The 24,062-nt window shown below is 41.5% G+C and overlaps 1 protein-coding gene across 1 annotated transcript; it reads left to right on the top strand.

Annotated features, from left to right (window-relative positions):
- Positions 1–12,322: 12,322 nt before the first annotated feature.
- On the top strand, positions 12,323–17,022 carry LOC118828893 (ribonuclease pancreatic-like). Its single transcript, XM_036735777.1, has 3 exons — positions 12,323–12,397; positions 12,993–13,092; positions 16,271–17,022. Exons 2-3 carry the CDS (start codon positions 13,033–13,035, stop codon positions 16,688–16,690), a joined length of 480 nt encoding a protein of 159 aa, XP_036591672.1. The 5' UTR covers positions 12,323–12,397; positions 12,993–13,032; the 3' UTR covers positions 16,691–17,022.
- Positions 17,023–24,062: the final 7,040 nt, after the last annotated feature.

Here is a 24,062-nt window from a genome sequence, read left to right as displayed (position 1 = left end):
TGCAAAAGGGAAGAAGTATGTATAGGGCCATTTCAGAAATTGTTGGAAATTCGGTCCTAATCCCAAGACAAAATTCATTTAACGATTTTATATGTACAGTAAAAGCACTGCAATTCATAGTATACAATAGCGTCAAATCTGAGCCAAGGTATTTCTGGCAGTATTTGTTGGCATTGTGTGGCACAGAGGCATGCACAGTGCAAAGTGTGTATGTTATGTGTTCAGAATCAAGGCTGCAGTGAAGTTTTGCGATGCAACACATACAAGGCTGCCAGAAACACCTGGGATTCATTATGTGTTTGAATTTGAATTAATTTTTTGGTTGTTGCATGTCCAGAAGCCTTTTATTGTTGCCAAATTTTTTGCGACTCCCACATTCAGTTACATGACCCCATATGGGGTCGAGACCCACAGTTTAAGAAGTGCTGTTCTAGGGGGTGGGGGAAGAAATAACACTACTGGGAGTAAAGTCAAGAAGGGGACTGTTATTAATCCTTTCTTTGATGCTTCTCCACAGACTCATCCATGTTAAATGAGACTAAACCATAGGCTCTCCATCATCCCAGCCATCTCTACCATTTTTTCTATCCTACCTCGTAATCCCCCAATGGAAAGAAGTAGGCAATAGTCAATTGAATAAACATTTATTGAGTGCCTATTATGTGCCAAGCACTGTGCTTAGTGCTGGTGATACAAATACAAAAAAAAATTGGTCCCTACCCTCAAAGATCTTACAATTTAATGGGAGAAGACAACATACAAAAGGAAGCTGGAAAGTGGGAAGGATGGGAGGGGATGGAGGTACCTGACACAGGGATATGGTGGAGAAATCAGAGATTTCCCATTGTGCATGTATTAGGAGGGCAGAGTTTATAATTCCAAAGAGGATCATATATATGTCTGAAAGGTTCGGAACCGCCGGATATAAGAAACTCTCAAAGTAGGAGGCAGAAGAATCAAAGCATATATTTAGGCTCCACAGTAACCAACCCATGAACCAGCATCCCCATTTTGATATATTGATCAAAAGCTTCCAGGCCCAATAAGTACACCTCACAAGAGTAACCAGGAGGCCACAGAGAAGCATGATGGTGTACAGCAAAATCATATACACGCTTCCCCTCTATGGTAAAAAGATTACCCACTGGCCTCAAGTCCTTGTTCAGCTTCCTCCCGTAGGTCAGCTCTGCTACCGGCAGCTCCTGCTTCAGCTTCGGCTGTGGCTGTAGCTATAGCAGCCTCTGGCTCCAACGGAAGCTGTTTTTAACCATCCGGCTTCTGCGGGGGTGTAAGGTACGCCAGGGAAAGCACAGGTTCTTTCGATCTGCTTAAGCAAGGGAAGCAAGGTGAAGGGGCTGACAAGCTCACTCCAATCCAACGTACAAACAGCATTCAGTTCAGGGGAAAAAGCCAAACTAGTCAAGGGCACTTGTTGACTAAGTGCTAAGGAGCCCATTTTTGGTTACCAACACACTTCTCCACCCCTTGTTCTAGGATACATGGCTGATTAGAGCAGCCAGGTGAAAAATCTGTTGTTCTGAGCTGAGTTCCCTCCTAAAATCAAAGTTTGGGAGTTAGTGGGTCCACTCTTCCTTGGGGAAGGAGTTTATGATGATGAGAGAGCATGGTGCAATGGAGAGTGCAGGGCAGGAGTGGGGAGCCTTCCACCTTAAAGCTACCTTCAAGGTCCTTAAGTGCAGCCTTCTAGGTCCTTAAGTGTGGTCTTTTGACTGGGGCAGGAGATTTAGAGCCAAAGAACCTGTGTTCGAGTATCAACTCTTCCACTTATTAGCTAGGTTACCTTGGATAAGTTCCTCAGCATCTCAAAGCCTCACTTTCCTTATCTGTAAAATGAGGAAGCTAAACTAAATGTGTGCTAAGATCTATTCCAATTCAAAATCCATGAACTATGAAATAAAAGGAAGGAAATGAACTTTTTTGTTTTTTTTCACTTAATAGTATTTTATTTTTTCCAATTGCATATATAGTTTTCAACATTCAGTTTTATAACATTTTGAGTTCCAAAAATTTTTTCTCCCTCCCTCCATTCCCTCCCCCTCCCTGAGACAGTAAGCAATCTGATATAGCCTACACACATACAGTCATATTAAATATATTTCCATGTTAGTCATGTTGTGAAAGAAGAATCAGAACAAAAGAGAAAAGCCACAAGAAAGAAAAAAAACAAAAAAAGTAAAAATAGTCGCCTCGATCTGCATTCAGACTCCATAGTTCTTTCTCCAGATGTGGACGGCATTTCCCATCATGAGTCTTTTGGAGTTGTCTTAGATCATTGTATTGCTGAGAAGAATTAAGTCTATCAAAGTTGATCATTGCACAATGTTGCCATTACTGTGTATGATGTTCTCCTGGTTCTGCTCACTTCACTCATGTAAGTCTTTCCAGATTGGAAACAAACATTTATTAAGCACCTCCTTTATACCAGGTACTGTTCGAAGCACTTTACAAATATTATCTCACTTGAGATTATTTCATCCTTTCAAAAACTCTGTGAGATAGGTCCAATTCTGATGATTATACCTATTTTTCAGTCGCAACCGAGGCAGAGAGAGGTTAAGTGCCTTGCCTAGGGGTCACAGAGCTATTAAGTGTCTTAGACCAAATTTCAACTTAGGTCTTCCCCACTCCAGGCACAGCACTCTTATCTACTAGGCCACCCAGCTGTCCTTCCATATGTGTAACACCTTGTAATTTTCAAATTCCACCAATGTTATCTCGTTTGATATGTGATAGTCGGGATGCGTATGTTAGACTTGAAGTCTAATAGGAGACCTGAGCTAATTATCTCCATGCTCCCTATGCAACCTCGGGCGATAATATAATGAATTTATCTGCCCTTCAGTTTCTTCATCTATAGAAATGAAAATGATACTGTCAGCAGGGATATGTGCTGTGAGGATCGTTTGAGATAGTCATAGAAAGCCCTTTTCATAAACAGTGACATATAGAATGATATGTAGTGTGTGTGTGTGTGTGTGTGTGTGTGTGCATATGCAAGCTGCTATCCTTATAGCAATTTAAAGTTTGCCAAACACTTTACAAACATTTTCTCATTTGAGCCTCACAGCAACTCTATGAAGTCACTACTGAAAGGTATTATTATCCCCATTTTACAGATGACAAAATTGAGGCTTAAAGAGATTAAGCAATGTATACATACTCATATGGGCAAAGGAAGTATACAAAGTATGATTTGAATCCACATCTTCCCGACCTCAAATCCAGCACTCTCTCCAGGCTCCAAGCTGAACATTACCCACCATGCTTCACTGACTCTGAGGAGGACTTAAAGTGAGGCAGGTAGACCTGATTTTCCCAAGGTTACCCAGCTCATTAGTGGCCAAACCAGTAATAGAATCTGGGTATCCTGATTTCAAAGTCTATTCTGTACACCACAACTGAGGAAAAAAAGCAAGGATAGTATAATATATGTAAGCAGAACCATCCCTTCCACCAGCCTCCAACATTTCTGGCAAGAGCACAGGCCTTGGAGCATGCTTGGAGTACACACTGACCCTGACCCTTTCTGGTGGGCCAGCAAAGCTGGTTCAGTATTGAAAGACCCAGCACTTGGGGATGATGCAGCAATCCTTGGCGGTGGGGGCAGAGAACTGCATCAAAGCTTTATTAGAGATAATTGACCCCAGAAGAGGTCACCCCCCCAACCCAGGTCACCCTCCTCATTTCCTCCCATTCTCCTTCCCTCCCCCTCCTCTCCCCTAGCCCTCTCGGCAAACTTTAAAAGGAGTGACCACATTCTAGGGCTCTTTCTTCCTCCTCTCTCAAGACCATGGGGACAAAAAATCTTTCTCCTTGGGATTTTGTGTGTAAGGGAGTAGGAACACTCAAATCCTTGCTGCTATTCCTACCTTGTGTGGGGATTTTTTGTGCATAAGTACCTGGGCAGCGATCACGAAGGAAGGATTTTTTCTAAGTGGCTCCTTTGTGAGTTCCCGGGTCACTTAGTTGGTGTCATCTGAACTAAAGGTGACAGCCCCCTAAGGCTAACTACTGGGATTCTCAGAGAAAGGCAACCTACAGCTACAGGAAAGGTCATTATATAGCTCTAGCCAGGTTACTGTGTGTCAGAAGATTCTATCCACCTTCCCCCCACCCTATCCTCTCCTGTTATCAAGGGTTAAGGTATCATTTGTTTCCCCTTCTAGGTGTGGACTTGTTTATACAGCAGTCTACTTCTAACCTCAAATCCTTTACCCCTGCTCTTCAAACTCTAAGCCTAGTGCTCTCTCCAGAATTGATCTAAAAGGATATGATAATCATTATCTTTGCCCCCAAGCCCACCTCTTTTCCCAACTTCCCTATTATTTCAAAGACCCTACCATTCTTCTAGTCACCCCAGTTCACAACTTCAATATCATTCTCAAATTATCAACTCCATTCTCTCTCTCTCTCTCTCTCTCTCTCTCTCTCTCTCTCTCTCTCTATCTCTCTTGCTCTCTCTCTCTCTCACCACACACACACACACACACACACACACACACACACACACACACATCTCTTTTGTGTGTGTGTGTGTGTCCTCCCCATCCCCCAAGTTACAAAATCTTGTAATTTCTTTCTCTACACCTCTCAAATACTTCCCCTTCTCTTCACTTACACAGTCATCCTAATTGAGGCTCTTACCCACTGTTCACCTAGACTATTCCAATAGCCTTCTGATTGGTCTCCTAGCCACTGTCCCTACTCCAATCCATACGCCACTCAGCTGTCAAAGTGATTTTCCTAAAAAGTTTAGGCCTGACCATGTCATTCCTCTACTCAATAAATTCCAGTGACTCTCTAGTACCTCTAGGATCAAATATAATTGTTTGGCATTTATAAATCTTCACAACTGGACCCTTTCTTTACAGTCTTTTAATACATCACTTGCCTATACGAGTTCTATAGTACAGACTACTGGCCTACTTACTGTTCTTCACACATAAATTCTATCTCCCATCTCCATATATTTGCACTAGTTGTCCCCCATCCTAAAGTTTTCTCCCACCTAACTTTTGCCTCATAGAATCCATGGCTGTCTGGAAGATTCATTTTAAGGGTCACCTCCTCCACTTTTCCCAGTCCCTGCATTTGCTAATACCTTTTTGTCTAAGGCCACCTTTCATTTACTCTGTTTTTATTGTATGAGTGCTGATTGATTTGTTAAGTTCTTTAAAGGCAAGGACTATTTTTGCTTTTTCTTTGTATCTAAGGCACTTAATCTGGTGCAATCAATAAATCTTGTTGATTGATTGCTGGATAAGGGGTTTGTCCTAGCTCAGCCTCCCTTTGACCTCAAGTAGCCTCTGTGGCCAAGAGATGACTTATTCCAAACAGCCTGAATTTCCTTTTTTCCCCAGATAGTTATCTCCCCTACCATGCCATTTCCCTCTCTCTCTTCTCTGGTAGTCTGCCCAGGCCTAAGATTAGGATGAAGAAATGCAATCTCCTTCCCACTCAGGTCTTTAACTGCAATTGCTGTGTTTCCTGGTAAAATAGCAGAAGAGTTAAGTTCTTACTCTTCCTTTGACTCCATTGTCCCAAACCTGAAGTATCCCATCCCTAAGTGTAGTACAAGAATTCTCTACTGAGGTATAAGATCCCCATAGAGTATGAGAAGCTTGTCAAAGGAGCATAGTGACTACCTGGTTTTTTTTAAACTATATTATCCTATTGAAATATTATAAAAGTAGTAGTGTTACTAGGGGAAAAATGGATTGGGGAGGAAATAGTAAGGAGTTGGGGTCAGAGTGAGAAAGGGAAGGAGCCAACAGTGCATCTAAAAAAATATCAAAGGACACTTAAAGGAATAAATCCAACTGACCAAAACCAAATAAATGAAGTTTAGACATAAGACACTTTTCATATTGAACTAGAAAAAAATCAGCAAACAGGGCCCAGGCAAAGGTGAGCTAATTGACTTCCCCAATAAAAAGAAGCTCCAAATTGATTTCCAATCAGCAAAATTAAAAACTGCTTGGTATATCCTCGGAGAAACATAGCGCCACTACTGAATATGCTCACTAGACTCTAATGCACAGCAACTTATTTCTGTGAATGAGGGTTCTCTGTTTCATTCTCAATCGAATCCAAAGCAAGTAGGCATCTCTTTCAAAAACCATACCAAGAATAAACCATTGCTTTGAAAAGAAAAGGAATCCAGATTCTCGCTAATTTGTTTGACTGTGTCTGATATGCATTTTTTGAAACAAAAAAGTTACATATCAGATAAAGTTTCCATTAGGAAAAATTAATCTATTTTATTTCTTGTGTGCATATGCATGATAAACTCTAGAATTTATTTCTTTTCATTTTGAACAGGGAAACACAGTAAGATTAACTGAAAACCAAGGGGCAGAGAGACCAAAAAAGGTTGGAAATCCCTGGTGTCATAGCAAGAGCAACTGCTTTGGAGTCAGAGGATCTGGGTTTAAATCCTGGTTCAGCTATTTGCAAACTTGTGATCTTCCACAAAGTCATTGCCTCAATTTCTTTATCTGTAAAATGAGTGGGTAGGAATAGGTGACCTCCAGCACTGAAATCCAATGATGCTGACTGTCCTCATCTCTTTTGCCTTATATCATCCCCAGGTCTAGCTCCTACAAAGAAGTTTCCTTCCCCCCAACCCAACTCAACACTCCTTTTCTCGCTGTCAGTCAAGGAAAAGCATTTATTAAGGACCTACTATGTGCCAGGTACTGTGCTAAGTGCTTGGGATGTCATCTTTCGTATTGGAAGAGGACCAATGACAACACATGTTGAGGTCAAGGTACAGTGTTCAATCAATCCAATACAATGAAACTGAATATAATCTTTCAGGGGGAAAAGTATTTATTCAATGAAATAGAAGGCCTTCAAGCTTTCCTGATGAAAAGACCAGAGCTGAGCAAAAATTTTGATTTTCAAATACAAGACTCAAGAGAAGCATAAAAAGGTAAAAGGGAAATTAAAAAACATAAGGGATGCAATAAGGCTGAACAATTTGCATCCCTACATGGGAAGATAAGTTCTTGAGAGCAATATCACTGTTAGTGTAGTTTGAAGGAGTCTACAGAGACAGAGTGCACGTGTAAGGTGACTTTGAGGTGATGGTATCCAAAAATAAATAAACTGGGAACACGGGAAGCAAAAGGAAGGGAGAAGCAGAATGGGGCAAATTATCTTACTTGAGGCATGAAAGATGTATTACAGTGGAGAGGAGATGGGTGAGGGAGGGGAGGTGGGCATCTCTTGAACTTTACTCTCATGGGAATTTGCTTAAAGAGGGAATGATATACATAATCAGGTATAGAAATCTATCTTACTCTGAAGGCAAGTAGGAAATGAAGGGGTTAATAAAAGGCAGGGGCAGGGGACTGACAGAAAGGAATACAGACTGGGAGAAGCGGTAATCAGAAGCAAAATAATGGTGAGGAAAGAAAAAGTGAAAGGAGAGAGAAAAGGATAAACAGGAAGAAAAATAGGATAGAGGGAAATACACAGGTAGTAATCACAATCATGAATGTGAATGGGATGAACTCACCCATAAAGCAGAAGTGGATAGCAGAGTGCATTAAAAACCATAATCCTACAATATGTTGTTTACAACACACTTGAAGCAGACACACACACACAGAATAAAGGTAAGGGGGTAGAGGAGACTCTATTATGCTTCACCTAAAGTAAAAAAAAAAAAAAACAAAAACAGAGGTAGCAATCATGATTTCAGACAAAGCGAAAGCAAAAATAGATCTAATTAAAAGAGGATAAGGAAGGAAACTACATCTTGCTAAAAGGTGCCACAGACAATGAAGTAATATCAGTACTAATATGCACCAAGTGGTATGGTATCCATATTCTTAAAGGAGAAGTTAAATGAATTGCAGGAGAAAATAGGCAGTAAAACTGTACTAGTGGGTGACCCCAACTTTCTCCACTCAGAACTAGATAAATCTAGCCACAAAATGAACAAGAAAGAAGTTAAGTAGGTGAATAGAATTTTAGAAAAGTTAGATATGAAAGACCTCTGGAGAAAATTGAATGGGGATAGAAAAGAATATGCCTTTTTCTGAAGGGTACATGGAACCTACATAAAAATTGACCACATATTAGGGCATAAAAACTCATAATCAAATGCAGACAGGCAAAAGTATTAAATTCATCTTTTTCAGATCATAAGGCAATAAAAATTACATGCAATAAAGGGTAATGGAAAGATAGATTAAAAATTAATTTGAAATTAAATAATCTAATCCTAAAGAATAAGTGGGTCAAAGAACAAATCATAGAAACAATTGATGATTTCATTAAAGAGAATGACAAGAAGACAACATACAAAAATTTATTGGATGCAACTAAGGCAGAACTTAAGGGCAATTTTATTTCTCTAAACTATTATATCAATAAAATAGAAAAAGAGCAGATGAATGAATTGGGCATGCAACTAAAAAAACTAGAAAAATAACAAATTAAAAATCCTCAGTGAAGAAACAAATTGGAAATTCTGAAAACCAAAGATAAGATTAATAAAATTGAAAGTAAGATAACCATTGAGCTAATAAATAAAACTAGAAGCTGGTTTTATGTAAAAAGAACAATAAGATAGATAAATCATTGCTTAATTTTATTTTAAAAAAAGGAGAAAATCAAATCAGTATCAAAAATGAAAAGGGGTAAATTTACCGCCAATGAAGAAGAAATGAAAGCAATTATTAGGAGTTATTTTGCCCAATTATATGCCAAAAATCTGATAATCTAAACAAAATTGATAAATATTTACAAAAATATAAGTTGCCCAAATTAACAGAAGAGGAAATAGAATACTTAACCCCATCTTAGTCCAACACAAGCTCCAAAGGCTCTACCACAGGTCAGGCACAAATAGTCTGTTTGAACATTTGGGATGGAGATGTCTCTAGATTTCCAAATCTCACATTTCCTTTGTGCTATTGTGATTCTGTTTTGCTCATGGAGTATAGTGCCTTCTTTGAGGCTGGAACACGCCATGCTGGGTGGTCCTGTGCCATTATCTCCCATGTCTCACAATTGATACTAAAGTTCTCCAGAACTTGAACTGCATCTTCTGACCTCCATGTGAGCACTTGCTTGTGCAAGTTCACCATCAAATGGTCTTTTAGGTAAACATATGCTTGGCGTTCAGACTCCGTGGCTAGCCCTTCAGTAGAATTCTGAAGTAGAGTTTGAAGGCTTGGCAGTTCCACTCAAGAGAGGAGCTCAGTATCCCTTACCTTATCTTATCAGATAATCTTCAGAATCTCTAAGGCAATTCAAATGGAAGCAGTTCGATTTTCTGGCATGGTACTGGTAGACTGTCAAGGTTTCACAGGCATACAACAATGAAGTCAACCCAATGGCTCTGTAGACTTTTAGTTTGGCATGCAGCCTAATACCTGCAAAGAAAGGCAAAAGACTGACCCTGCCCTTGAGGAGCTCAGTCTATGGATGAGACAACGGGCAAACGACTATGTACAAACAAGCTAGATCCAGGATAAAAGGGAAATAATCAACAGAGGGAAGGCTCTAGAATTAAGAGGGGTTGGGAAAGACTTCCTGTAAATGGGACAATTTGAAGGAATTTGGGGAGGCCAGGAGGTAGAGATGAGGAAGAAAAGCATTCCAGGTATGGAGGACAACCAGTGAAAATGCTAGGAGTCCTATTCCTACTCTTCTGTCCTCAATTATCTCTATCAACCTTAATGCCTAGTTCAATTAATCAAATACTTATGAGGCTCCTATTATGCCCAAATCATTGTGCTAGTTACAAGGAAAGATTCAAAGAAAAGTAAGTCACTGTGTTTGCTTTATGAAGTCTAGTAGGAGGACAGGACTTACATAAGCATGAATGTGCACGTGTGTATACACACATGCACATACACATATACATATATACATATGTATACACAAAATAAAACATGCTAAGTACATAAAAGAGGGGAAAGCAGAATACTACATAAAATATATGAAAGATCCAGTCCTGAAACAGAACTAAATGATTACATTAACTTCCTACATCTCACATCCTCCTTTGGAACTAGAATACCTTTGCTTTTGGCTTTAGGATTTTTATTTATCACTATTCTTTAAACTTTCATTAATCCCTAACCCCCAACTTGAGTTGTCTGGCCTCTTAATTCAAGCCAAATTGGCAACTGGCCTCTGAGGTCTGCCAAGCTTTATTCCTAATTATCTTTACTCCTCTTCCTTTCCTGCTGGTACCCAAATCTGGTATCCACTTCTTTCGTTTCCTATCCCCTGTCCCCCCCCCCCCGCCCGTACTCTATATCATAGGAATGAGTTTTCTAGGACTTACTTACAAGGGGAAAGAGAATAGATATATAAGATGCAGACATTTCTCCTTTCCACAGAAATCCCTGCTTTACACTGGCCCTAGGGAATGAAAAGGAGGTGGGTGAGTAGGTAATGTCCATGCTGACTTTCAGCCATTCTTTCAATCTGGTTGTTGAAGTCTGAACTGTCTTGGGGAATTAGGGATCTGGGGGACACCAGTCTTTCAGAGTAGCAGTTCCTACTTTTATGACTCATAAGCAGCTAAGCAGAGAGCAAGTCCCTTGGTTTTGGCAGGTACACCCTGGCCTCCAAGCCAATCCCATCCCACTTTCTCTTGCTCCTCAGCAAAGTTTAAGTTACTTACTAGGGAAAACATTTGAAAGAAAAAAAGTATTAGGTATGGGGAAGGTAGAGGCATTTCCAAGAAAGAATGGTCCTCCAGCAGAGGCTCAAGGGCTTTTTCCCTTCCCTGCTTTGCCAGTGCTTGAGCTGAGGCAAACTGGACTGAGAGGCGGTGAAAAACATGCAAGCCTGGGGACATAGTTCCCTCTTTCTAGGGAAGTCTAGCCCTGGCGGGGCCCCTGGATTTCGAAAGTAACCCCCCATTTACTCACAGTACTTTCAACTTAGTCACCCTACGAAAAATCCAGGACCTAGGCCTTGAGGAAACTAGTGAGAGCAAAAAATTTGTGGGAAAGACAAGGTATCCAAAATAAGCATAAGTTATGCCCAGAAAGGCCCTCCGTAAGGGATGTGGGTGATGTCATCTATCACCTGTTTACCTGTCCATCTAAGGGCTCTCCTTTCCAAAGGCTGATCATGGGCAAAGGAAGGGGAAGCTCTAGTCTCCAGGCAGAAGGAAGGAGGTAGACCTTAGGCCATTTTTGTAGACATCATGGAGACAAGATTCTCTGGGTCAGAGCTAAGCCTCTCTTTCTACCTGCCAGTGCTTGGGGCCCACCAGTTAGCCTAAGCCCCATGAACTCAGTCTGCTCCCCCAGAGGACTGCTCCCACCTATACTCTCACCATCTTGTCACCAGTTCTACTGAGCCTCAGTTCCATGTCCCCATTCCATTACCAGACTCTGCCCATTATATACTAACAGACCCTTCCCCTGTCTTTTTCCCTAGAAGAAGATGATCTCTTGTCACTTGTCAACCTGACCTGGTGCAAATTTCCCATCTCTGGACAATTGCTCATTCTAGAGCAGAGGTGGGGAACCTGCAGCCTCAAGGCTACATGTGGCCCTATAGATCCTCAAGTGCAGCCCTTAAACTGAATCTAAACTTCCCAGGACAAATCCCTTTAATAAAAGGATTTATTCTGTAAAACTTGGACTCAGTCAAAAGGCTGAACCCAAGGACCTAGGAGACCAAGTGTGGCTTCAAAGCTGCAGGTTCCCCACCTCTGTTCTAAGGTAAATCCCCTATTTTACCCAGCCTTTCTTACATTCTCCCCTTTCTGCCTCTAAAAAAATTGAGTCTACTTACCAAAACTAATCTTTCCACTTATACCCTAGACTATGTCTCCTCCTCCATCTTCTGGGAAATCGTTCCATCATTCCCTCTCTTGAATCCTTGGTCTCTCCTTCATTGTTTTTTGTCTCTATCTATAAACATTCTCGGGTCTCCCCTAGACTAAAAAAATTCTTCCCTTGGCCTGCTGTACCATCAAGCTTTACTCCTCTCTCCTTCACTCTTCCCAAATTAGTGGCTTATCACAGTGCCTAGCACTTAATAAATGCTTGATCTCTTCTTCCTCTCCTTCCCCCCACAGAAGATGTCCAGTTTCAGAGGAAAGTAGCTAATGAGGTTTGCTATTACTTTAAAATTTTTTCTATGTTCATGCTTGACCTTTCAGTCAGTCCCAGTGTGGTCTGGGTGAAGGCAGAGGAAACCTAGCCAAGGGAAATCCGGTGCTTTCCATTTATAGGAGACCCCAAATCACACCACCCGTTTCATCACCATTTCCTGCTTCTGACTAGTCCTGCTCTGCAGTCAGATGTTACATCTTTAGAACATCCCAGCCTCAAGACCAGCTGGATCTGTTCTCTGCTAGAGCCAAGACCAGAGGACTGGGTAAGGCAAGGTATTTCTGGGGCTTCGCCAGCATTGAGGTGAAGAGAGAGAAGGACTGGGTGGGAAAAATTAAGGGCTCAGGGTAATGAGAAACAATAAAGGAATAGGGGTAGAGAAAAACAATGAAGGGATGGCATATTGGTGCCTGGGCAAAGCTGAGACCTAGGCAAAGCTATGAAGGAGACACTGCCCCTTTACTCCCTCACATTACTGACCTGCCACAGCCTCCTTCTTCCCCCTTCTGCCTCAGGATTAATTACCTTAGACTTTATTCTGTTTTCTAATTGCTTCCCTTTATCCTGTTTCTTTTCTTTGCCACTGGCGTGGACACTTCTATTCTGCTGCCACCCAGAACCTCTATAGCCTTCTCTTTCTCTACCTATCTCAGGGCTTTTTCCCCTAGTGAGGGTCCAGGTCTCCTGGATGACAGTATGATAATTTGATAAATGGGTCTGTCCAAGTTGAGGTATTGATGGACATGAATCTAGTAATGCCCAAAGTAATAGATTCTGATGGTTGGGAGATGAGGAGGTGGGAGGAAGGGATGGAGGAGGGGCAGACAGTTCACAGCATTTCTCCCTCCATTTCCTTTTCTCCTTCCTCAGGAAGCCTCCAAAGAGGGGTCAGGGAGTGCTGCAGCTCACGATGGCGTCCCATGGAAATGAGAGGCTACCACTTTGCTTTGGAGGAGAGAACTTGAGTTGGGTAAGTGTCTCTTTCATTTCTCCGAAATTAGTTTCTCCTTTCACTTTTGTTTCTTCTCTCATTGAATGTGAAATATTTGTCTAAAAACCTTTCTTCTCATTGGGTAAATGAGCTCCTCCTAATGGTTCTTGGCCCCTCCTCCTGAAACCTGAAACTTGGCCCCATGGATCTGCTGGGAGGATGGAAAGATTACTCACTTGAATACCCTGTTACTCTCTGTGCCTCAACATCTGCATCTGTAAAATGAGGGAGCTGGAATAGATGATCCCTAAATTTCCTTTCAGCTTAGGTTCTATAGTTAGAGTTCTGCCTCTTTCCTTAGCCTTGCAGCTACTCAGTCTTCCCTATGGGTCAAAGAGAATTGGGAAGAGATGTAGAAGAGGGTCCATTCAGAGATGCTTCCATGGGCAAGGTGGTGTCTCCAGTAACTCCAAAGTACTAATATGGATTGATCTTGGAATTCCATCAACCCAATCATAGAAGTAGAGGATTTCATGCTGGAAGCGTGCTTGGAGATGACCGTGTCTAAAGCAGTCATCTTATGTTGAGGAGACAAAACACCAAAGAGGTGAAGAGACCTGCCCAGATGCGCACTGATAGTCAAGTCACCATTGGTCCCCAGGCTCTCTGACTCCAGAATTCTTTCCCCTCTACCATCACTGCCTCACTTCACTTGTTTCCATCATTTGCCATCATCATTTCTCCCTATGACTATGATTGCTCAGCCTGACCACTGGTCATTCTGATCTCCAATATATCCTGAGCACCTTTACCCTTATACTCTCATACACAAACCTCATGAACTCACAACTATACTTTATGTTTCACTGGCTCTCATGCGCACAGATGTATGTGCCCTCATACACATATCTCATAAACCCCAAAGCTACACTTTATGTCCCAGAGGCTCTCATACACAGAGATGTATGTACCCTCATACACACATCTCATAAACCCCAAAGCTACACTTTATATACCAGGGGTGCTCCATCTATCCTAAATATTGCCTTCTCTCCCATGCCCCGGGAAGTTCATTATTAAAATAACCTCACCATCCTTTAAAATCTCACCAGCCTGGGTACTTCACCTCATCACTACCCTCTGTCTCTCTGATTGGAGGGTAGGGCCACAAACTCCATTTAGTCAAAGACATAAAAATAAATGACAACATTGTTCTGTACATGTATTGGTAAAGGAGAGAGGAAACACATGCAGAGAATATGTAGCTGTCATCATCCCTGCTTCCTTCCTTCATACCTCTTCTGGAATCCCCCTTTCCATCTTTTCTCTGGGAACAGTAATTAAATCATCACTATCATTGCTACTAAAAAGTGTGTAATAATAATTTCCCTATGGCTCTACTCAGAATCCCTATGACTCCCTAGCCCCAAACTCCCTTTTCTGGCCACCATTTTCCTATATACATTGTCTCCCTCTATTAAGGTCCTTGAGGTCAGTGACTATTTCACTTTTGTAACCTAGCACAGTGCCTGCCACAGAGGCTATATTTAAGATATTTTAAGATATCTAAGGCACTAAAATAATTTTAATTCATTCAATATTCACACATATAAGACTGTAGGATTATATATTTAGAGCTGAAAGGAACTTTAGAAGCTATTTAATCCAACCTTACCATTTAACAGGTGAGGAAACTATATCCTAAAGAGTTTAAGTGATTGCCCAAAGGTCACTCAGGTAAAAAGTGAACAAGACAGGATTTGGACCTTGGTCATTGAATCCATGCCCAGTGCTCTTTTCCCTGGACCATTCTGCCTCTAGGGAACATGTTACTAGGGTACATATAAGGATAGGCACACAGAGGAGATGTGTGGCCAATACAACTCAAGATGCTGAGCTGCAGATGCCCCTTGGTGATGTCATCGAGTGAGTTGGAGCCCTCTGTGACTGTTCTCTCAGCTGAAGTTTTCTTTGTTGTTCTCTAGCAAATGTCACCACTGCCACTCTCTGCTACTGTCTGCTGATCTTTAGTTACCATGAAAACTCATCAGATACTCTGCTGCTTTCCATTCGATTGCATGTACTAGAAAGTCTGTCTCCTGGAGAGAGAGGGTTTCATTCCTACATGGACTGCACCTGAGATGTTTCAGTCACACTCTGCAGGACAGCCAGCAAAAGCCAGGAGAAGTTCTCAAGACTTAGTTTGTGCTTTGAACTGCATTTCTTCAGCTGCTACTCATCTCTCAGACTAAATTCTTATCTGAGTTATGGTCAGAAATTCATTTTAAAATCTATCATATCCCTGAGTAACCAGCCTGGGTACCCTTCAAATCATCTGAGAGATTCCATTTAACAAAATTGTAAAAGAGCTAGGTGAGACTGTTGTAAGAAAATTTCTTCCAGTCTCCTTGCTAATAATGCTCTTTGCTAACATGCAAAGAATTCAGGAGCAAAACTGAAAAGTCTAGGACTCAGGGGTAGGGAACCTGTGGCCTTGAGGTCAAATGTGGCCTTCTAGGTCCTTGATTCAGGCCATTTGACTAAGTCCAAGTTTTACAGAATAAATACTTTTATCAAGGGGATTTGTTCTGTGAAGTTTGGATTCAGTCAAAGGGCCTCACTTGAGGACCTAAAGAGCCACATGTGGTCTTGGGGCCCAAGGTCCCCACCCCTGGGTGGAGCAAGCAGCCTTTGCCCTACTTCCCATCAGCAAACAAAACTGCTGTGCTCCCTCTAAATTAGGGGTTCTTAACCTTTTTCTGTCATCTGGTGAAGTCTATGAACATATTCCAAGGATATTTTTAAATGAATAAAATAAAATAATAGGATTATAACAGACACCAATTATATTGCAATATAGTTTTTAAAAATGTAAAACCCTTTCTATAAATGGATGGGTTTTCCCTTCCTCCCTGTTGCTTTTAGTTAAACCCTATCACTCCTCATCTCATCTCTTACTGAGACCAATCACCTCTGTCAGCTCCTTTCTACTCCACAGAGTTAGTAAATGCTACAACTCACTGCCGTGGTTCCTCTGTTTCAATAGTGAACGGACTACCCTTCAAACTGGCACCAGTCTCTGTGAAAGAGATATGTATAAATGTATAAATGTGTGTGTATGTGTCCATACAGGCTTTGCAACAGCTATGTACTATTATGTGCTAGCAACTCATTGAATGTGAATCCCCAATTACCAGCATGCTTTTCTTCCTCATAGGTACCAGTGAGAGATTCCAGCTCGAGGCTTGCTGAACCTTTAAGAAGGGATCAGAAGTTTTGGAAGGAGCATCACAATGAAAGGAGCAGTGATCAAGAGGTGCAGAAACAAATGAGGCAGATCAACTTGGGCAAAAAGAAATGCAAACACATCAATACTATAATTCATGACCAACAGGACAAGATCAGGGATATCTGCACCAACCCCAACAGCAAAAATGTTCTTTGCAAGAATGGGTGGGACAACTGCTTTCAGGGCCCGAACACATACTCTGTCACAGTCTGTCTAGAGAAGCCAAACTCTCAGCCCGGTAAATGCCTTTACGACTGTACCAAGGTAGAACCAGCCAAAGTCACTGTGGCCTGTGAGAATGGGAAGCCTGTCCATCTTGATGATGCTATTGTCCATGTTGTAATGTGATTGCCCTGAAAAGCTCTATGAAAGATGATCCATTCCCCCAGTGAGAGAAGCATTATCTGTCATGTAGGCTAGGCTAATTTTTTTCCTTAGAAGGCATTATTAAAATCATCCTCAAAACTTAATTAGCCCTTTATTTAGCAACTCTGGTGGCTCAAGAACAGAAGTCAGACTAGAAAGAGGCAGGAGTTGCTTTCCTCCCTCAAGCTCTCCCAAAGTGCCAGCTCATGCTAGCAACCTAAGGTCCAGGAAGCTGTGCCCAACTGAATCAATGCTATGTCTTTGCTGAGTATACTTTCTGTGCTATGGCTAAGTAAACCCTTTGTTAACCATTGGATAGTCTCCAAATGCCTCATTTTGTTCCAATTTCTACCCTAAAGCACAAGACTGGCCTGAATTAGGCCCAATCGGCATCACTTAAGATGTATCATAAATAAGGCTGGAAGTATAGTGACTGGAGAAAAGATGTGGTGTCTAATAAGGTACCAGGCTGCCCATGAGTACCACGGATTTATAGATACATCTAGAATAACCTCCATTCCAAGTCTTGGGGTGATTACAGTTCCACCTTTGTAAGGATTAGGAAGATTACCAGGTGATCACTTCCTCACACTCTTATGTAGGGTCAAGATAATATTGAGCTTGGACTTATATCTCTCCCATATCAGATACTTGCAGAGTAATTATTTGGGGGCAGTTCAGGATAAAAGCCAAATTCCCTGGTTTGTCTGGAGGGTGGGAATGAGCAGAAAAAGTAATTCTGCTCCAAACTTGGAAGGTAACAGTTAACTGAATCTCAGGCAGTTTAGCTCCCTTCCCATCAAACATTACGCAAAAGATGATCACAAACAGCAAACAAACATATTTATCAAAGCAGGCAGTAAAATAGTCATTGAAAAATCTATACAGATTAGATTAGGTGATAGAACATATGAGTGAAGGGGTTCTGTGACACGAGAGAGAAAGAGTGTCACCAAAGTAGTCAACTCTTAGTAATCTCTAAGGTTGCAGGTGCTGGGAACCAAGGGACGTGTTGCAGTTCTGACTCTTCCCAACACACTTCTGGCTATGGAGGTGCCCATCCAAAGTCTATTCCTTCTCTCTCCTCACCCATTTCTCTCTCTGTCTCTCACTCCTGTTTCTTTGCCCCTGGGCTATCCTTCAATGGAAATCTGCTAGGGATTGGTGTACAAATGTAGTCAATAATAGATCTGAGATTCAAACCAAGGTCTTCTGGCCTTATATCCAACATTGTCTCCATTACCTCTTGTTTTGAGACCGTGAGTTGAGTTAGGGACTGTGCTTTAAGGATGAATCTTTAAGGGACCAAAGAAAAAAAATACATATAAATATACGTGTGCGTGTGTGTTTGTATCTGTGTGTACATGTACATATATATGTATACATATACACACATATATGCATATACGCGTATATATACATATATTATGTAATAGATTTGAGCAGAAAGGGAATGGACTAATTAGGGTTTGAGTACAGCAGATCTCTGAACCTGATGTTGTGTGTGATCCCTATACTAGAAAAGGACATGGGCAAAGTAAGGCCTGGGGAACATTAGTTAAAGGTTAAGTTAGGAAGCATAATGACCATTAAGTCAGGAATTAGATAATTTTCTTTTATTTATAAAATCCATATTTGAAACAGGTTTTTTTCCAGGTTTCATTTGCATTTGCATTTTCTTACAACATTCCCATCCTGAAGGTGCCAAAGTGATAGAAAGTAAGGGGCTTGTGCAGCCTCATGGTAGCCATGTAAAGTTAGCAATCAAAAAGAGTGTCCAATGTCCTGCTAAGCATAGATATTTAAAAACAGTCTTCTGCTTTCTGGAAGATGCTTGCAGAGAAGTACATGGAAAGTGAGCTTACCTTGTGGTACAAGATGAGGGTCACTCTGCTTGGTAAATAGGTGACCTTCGCTCCTTCCTCTCAGGAGTCCCTTAGTTGGATCTCTGAACTTTCAAAACTCTCTGTTGGGCTATGCTCCGAAGTGCACTTAAAGGGAATGTACCAAAGACAAAATATGGATGGTGAAATTTCACCACAATGTAATTGGTCCAGTCAACTGGGCAAAAGCACAGGGTGATGTTAAAAGCATTAAAGAAACACTCTGGTAGGCACCAAACTCCAGGTTCACCTAGTTTTTAGCTAGGTAGCAGCTGACATGGCAGGAATCAGGTTTGGGGGTTACCATCCATCATACGGTAGGATTGTTTCTTTTCCTCCTCCTCCTTGTGACTTTGATTTTGGGGGGATTACTGACAGTTCCACAAGCAGCCTCTAGGCATGACGATTTCCTCATCTAAAACTGGATTAAGAAGGAGCAGCTACAGCCAGTAATGAAAAGAGATTTGGGGTTTTGATTGGAGTAATTTAACACTAGCCAGGAGTTCTAATGATGTGTATTGTATTGTTAATTGTCCATTAAAGAATGATGGAACAGTAGTAAATGACTACAGTAATCTAGTGTTTGATAAACCCAAAGACTCCAGCTTCTGAGATAAGAACCCAGTATTGGAAAAAAAAACTGCTGGGAAAACTGGAAAATACTATGGCAGAAACTAGACATAGACCAATATCATTCATCTTATACCAAGATAAGGTCAAAATGGATATATGATTTAGACATAAAGAGTGACACCATAGGCCAAGATGGTGGCTGAAAAGCAGGGACTAGCAAGAGCTCCCCGCCGAGTGCCTCCAAAAACATATAAAAAATGGCTCTGAACCAATTCTAGAACTGCAGACCCCACAAAATGGCGGAGGGAGGCAGGGCTCCAGTCCAGAACAACCTGGATGGTCTCTGGGTGAGGTCTATCCCACACAGAGCTGGGAGTGGAGCAGAGTGGAGCAGAGCAGAGCCCAGCTTGGGCAGTGCGGACCAACCAGACCAGGAGCCAGGTGGAGCGTGCCCTGGATCGGTGAGCTGCAGCAGTTGCCAGACTTCTCAACCCACAAACACCAAAGACAACAGAGAAGGTTAGTGGGAAAAGCTGCAGGAGTGGAAGGAGTTCGAGGTTCAGCTACCACCCTGGGGGCAGCGGAGGTGAGGCAGCTACAGAAGTACAGCTGCAGTTGCTTCCAGCCCCAGGCCCACGTGGTGGGAGGAATTAAGTGGCTGATCAGAGCAGGGGTGCACAGCCTGCTGAAGATCTAAGCCCAGTCCGGGTTGGGGGTTCTTGGGGAAGGAGGAGTGCTGGTGTGGCAGAGCTGGCGCATCCACCCAAGCATGGAACATAGAACTCTTTAGTCTACAAGCAGTCATACCCCGCTGAAAAACTCAAGGGTCAAGTTAGTTGGTTGGAATATGACCAGGCAGCGAAAATGCACCCAGATTCAGTCTCAGACTTTGGAATCTTACTTTGGTGACAAAGAAGACCAAAACATACAGCCAGAAGAAGTCAACAAAATCAAAGAGCCTACAACAAGCCTCTAGGAAAAACATGAACTGGTCTCAGGCCATGGAAGAGCTCAAAAAGGATCTGGAGGGGCAAGTTGGAGAAGTGGAGGAAAGATTGGGAAGAGAAATGAGAAGGATGCAAGAAAACCATGAAGAACAGGTTGGTGACTTGCTAAAGGAGACCCAAAAAAAAATGCTGAAAAATACACTGAGGAAAGAGTGATGCCATAAACAAATTAGGGGAGCAAGAAATAGTTTACTTGTCAGATCTATGGAGAAAGGAAGAATTTATGACAAAACAAGAGATAGAGAACATTATGAAATGCAAAGTGGATAATTTTGATTACATTAAATTTAAAAGGTTTTTCACAAACAAAACCAATGCAACCAAGATTAGACAGAAAGCAGAAAGCTGGAAAACAATACAGCAAGTATTTCTAATAAAGGCCTCATTTCTCAAATATATAGAGAACTGAATCAAATTTATAAGAAGACAAGTCATTCCCCAATGGATAAATGGTCAAAGGATATGAACAGGCAGTTTTCAGATGAAGAAATTAAAACCATCTATAGTCATATGAAAGAATGCTCTAGATCACTCTTGATTAGAGAAAGGCAAATTAAAACAACTCTAAGGTACCATTTCACATCTACCAGATTGGCTAATACAACAGAAAAGGAAAATGATAAATGTTGGAGAAGATGTGGGGAAATTGGAACAGTAATGCATTGTTGGTGGAGTTGTGAACTGATCCAATCCTTCTGGAGAGCAATTTGGAACTATACCCAAAGGGCTATAAAACTATGCATACCCTTTGATCCAGCAATACCACTACTAGATCTTTATCCCAAAGAGATCATAAAAAAGGGAAAAGCACCCACATGTACAAAAATATTTAGAGAAGCTCTTTTTGTGGTGGCTAAGAATTGGAAATTCTGGGGATGCCCATCAATTGGGGAATGGCTGAACAAGTTGTAGTATATGGATGTCATGAAATACTATTGTTCTATAAGAAATGATAAGCAGGCAGATTTCAGAAAAACCTGGAAAGACTTACATGAACTTGTACTGAGGGAATTGAGCAGAACCAGGAGAACATTGGACACAGCAACAGCAACATTGTTCAGTGATCAACTATGATAGACTTAGCTCATCTCAGCAATACATTGACTCAAGACAATTCCAAAAGACTCGTGATGGAAAATGCTATCCATATTCAGAGATAGAACTATGGAGTCTGAATGAAGATCAAAATATACTATTTTTACTTTTTTTTGTTTTGGGGAGGTTGTAGTTTTTCCTTTTTATTCTGATTCTTCTTTCACCACATGGCTAATGTGGAAATATGTCTAACATGATTACCCATGTATAACCTTATATCAAATTACTTGCTGTCTTGGGGAGAGGGGAGGGGAGGGAGGGAGGAAGAAAAATTCAGAACTCAAAATCTTACAAAAATGAATGTTAAAACGATGTTTACATGTAATTGGAAAAAAATGTTATTAAGTGCAAAAAAAAGAGTGATGGAGAAAGACCATTCCATTCCACATCATTGATGGAGATGAATATTGTCCTGGAACAAGTTGTGGCTCTTAACCTGAGATCCATGGAGAGGTTCAAAGAAAAATTATAGGTGATTTACAAACTTGGAGAAAAAGTTATATTTTTATTTTGACTAAACTTCTAACTGAAAGTTAGCCTTTTCTCCAAGTATTTCACAACATTCTAAGAAGGGGTCTATAGGTTTCACTAGACTGTTAAAGTGGCCCACAATGCCAAAAAAGCTTAAGCTTAAGTGGCAGAACCCACATTCAAATTCCACCTTTGATGTTTCCCAAACCCCTGTGACCTTGAGCAAAAAAAATGGAACTTCTCAGGGCTTCAAGTTCCTCATCTGGAAAATGAGTCTACTTGACCTGGATAACCTCTGAGGTCCCTTCCAGCTCTGTATCTATGATCCCATGAGCAGGGGATAGGGAAAGTAAGTCTGATCAATGAGCATCAAGTAAAGTATGAATAACACAGCTTCCTCCCGAGGTATTGTGGTATTACTGGTCAGAAATATGACCTCCAGACCCAGAAGGACCTCAACCAGGAGAATGGCTACTGGGTTAATGCGAAGAGGAGGATTCCAGGAATTTGGGAAATGAGCAAACACTGCAGAACAAACAAGCAGAATGAGAGCTGAAGCAGAAGGGCAAAGGAAGAGGAGAAGGAACAGGATGAAGTTGGAGAGTGGGAGTCATGTGGGGGGGGGGCCTGGTGGGGCCTCATCCAGATGCACAGGAAGCAATGGATCCTTTTCTGTATCATTAGGTTGGGGGAGGGGGATTACAGGACACCATAACATGTGCATTGATGACAGTGCCTTGGTAGCTACAGTTGGGAGTACTGCCAATGAGATTGCATTAGGTGATGGGAATCATTGTTGAGCTCTTCTGACAGTTGTGATCTCAATTTTTACAGGTAATATTAGGGAGCTGGCAAACATTGATGGCATTCTTGATCTGGTCATGCAGAAAGTCATTATTCTGTTTACAAACAGAAGGTATTTGTTAATGAGTTGTACCATCTCTTTATCACAATAGACACTAGACTGGAGGAACTGGCCTTGGGGAACTGCCAATGCTGCTTTTTGAACTGCTGAAACCTAGTGAAACCAAAGGGAATCATGTCTGTGGCCAGGACCATGGCTGCTGCCTATAGCACCAGGAACAGCAGTGGGAAGGGTCTATTCAGAGATGGAGCCATCTCTCTGATTAGCTGGAAAAGGAAAAGAAATAGAGGGAATGGGAACAGAGAAGATACCAGAAATGTAGCCATTCCTCAAACAACCTGATCCCCTCCTGTGACTCCCAAGTCATGCTATTATTTCCACTTACCTCAGCGTGGCCAATTAGGAAATAACATTCATTGGGCATTCACTATACAGAGAACCATGCTAGGCACCACAAATGTGGTGAGGAGGAAGAATAAAAAAGAAAGAGAAGACTGATCATAGATTGAGAGCTGGAAACCACCTTAGAGGCCATCTAGTCCAAGGTTCTCATTCTACAGATGAAAGGAAGGGGAAGGAAACAAGTGTCTTTTAAGCACCTACTACTGTGCTAAGCATTTTATAGCTATCTCATTTAAACCTCCCAACAATCTTGCAAGGCAAGTGCTATTATGACCCCCATTTTATAGTTGAAAAGCTGAGGCAGACAGGTTAAGTCACTTACCCAGAAACTACTAAGTGTCTGAAGTCATATTTGAACTCGGGTCTTCCTGATTCCAGACCCAGCACTTGATGCACTGATCATCACAAAAACTCTGTCAAGTAGTACAACTTCTATTATCATCTGTCCACTCAAGTATTATCACCTCTACTTAATAGCTGCAGAAACTGAGGCTTTTATGTGGCCACATAAGATCCTAGATTTAGAGCCTGAGAGCTCACCCAATCGATTCCTTTTTTGTTCAGTGTCTTGCCCTTGGTCACAGAGGTAATAAGTAACAGAGCCAGAATTCAAACCTGTGTCCTCTCACTCCAAATCTACTTTCCTCTGTCCCTCCAGGGTTGTAAAGAAATAATTCCAGAGAAGGAAGCCAACACTTGAAACCACAGCCCAGACCCAATTCCACCTGGGAACTTCTCTACTTTTCTCTCCTACTATGCAAACGTACATCCCATTGCTTCTAGGGTAGCAAATTTTTTCTGCCTTTTTATCAGAGCAGTCTTTGGCTTTCTAGGGAATCTGAATCCATAGCCCTTCTGGATTCCCTTGGCCTCAACATGGCCACTCCCTTTCTTCCCTATAATTCATCTGAAGCAGATTATTTCATTCTGTATTCTTTTGCTTTACCAGGTTTTTCCAAAAAGAGACTTTGCTACCAACTAATGAAAAAAGCATAAAATAAAATAAATCCACAGATCACAAAGCTGAGGCATCCCAGAGCTGAGAACATGCAGCCAAA

The sequence above is a fragment of the Trichosurus vulpecula genome, chromosome 8, assembly GCF_011100635.1.
Source record: "Trichosurus vulpecula isolate mTriVul1 chromosome 8, mTriVul1.pri, whole genome shotgun sequence".
NCBI classification, from domain to species: Eukaryota; Metazoa; Chordata; class Mammalia; order Diprotodontia; family Phalangeridae; genus Trichosurus; species Trichosurus vulpecula.
This window is presented reverse-complemented; position numbering and strand designations above follow the sequence as displayed.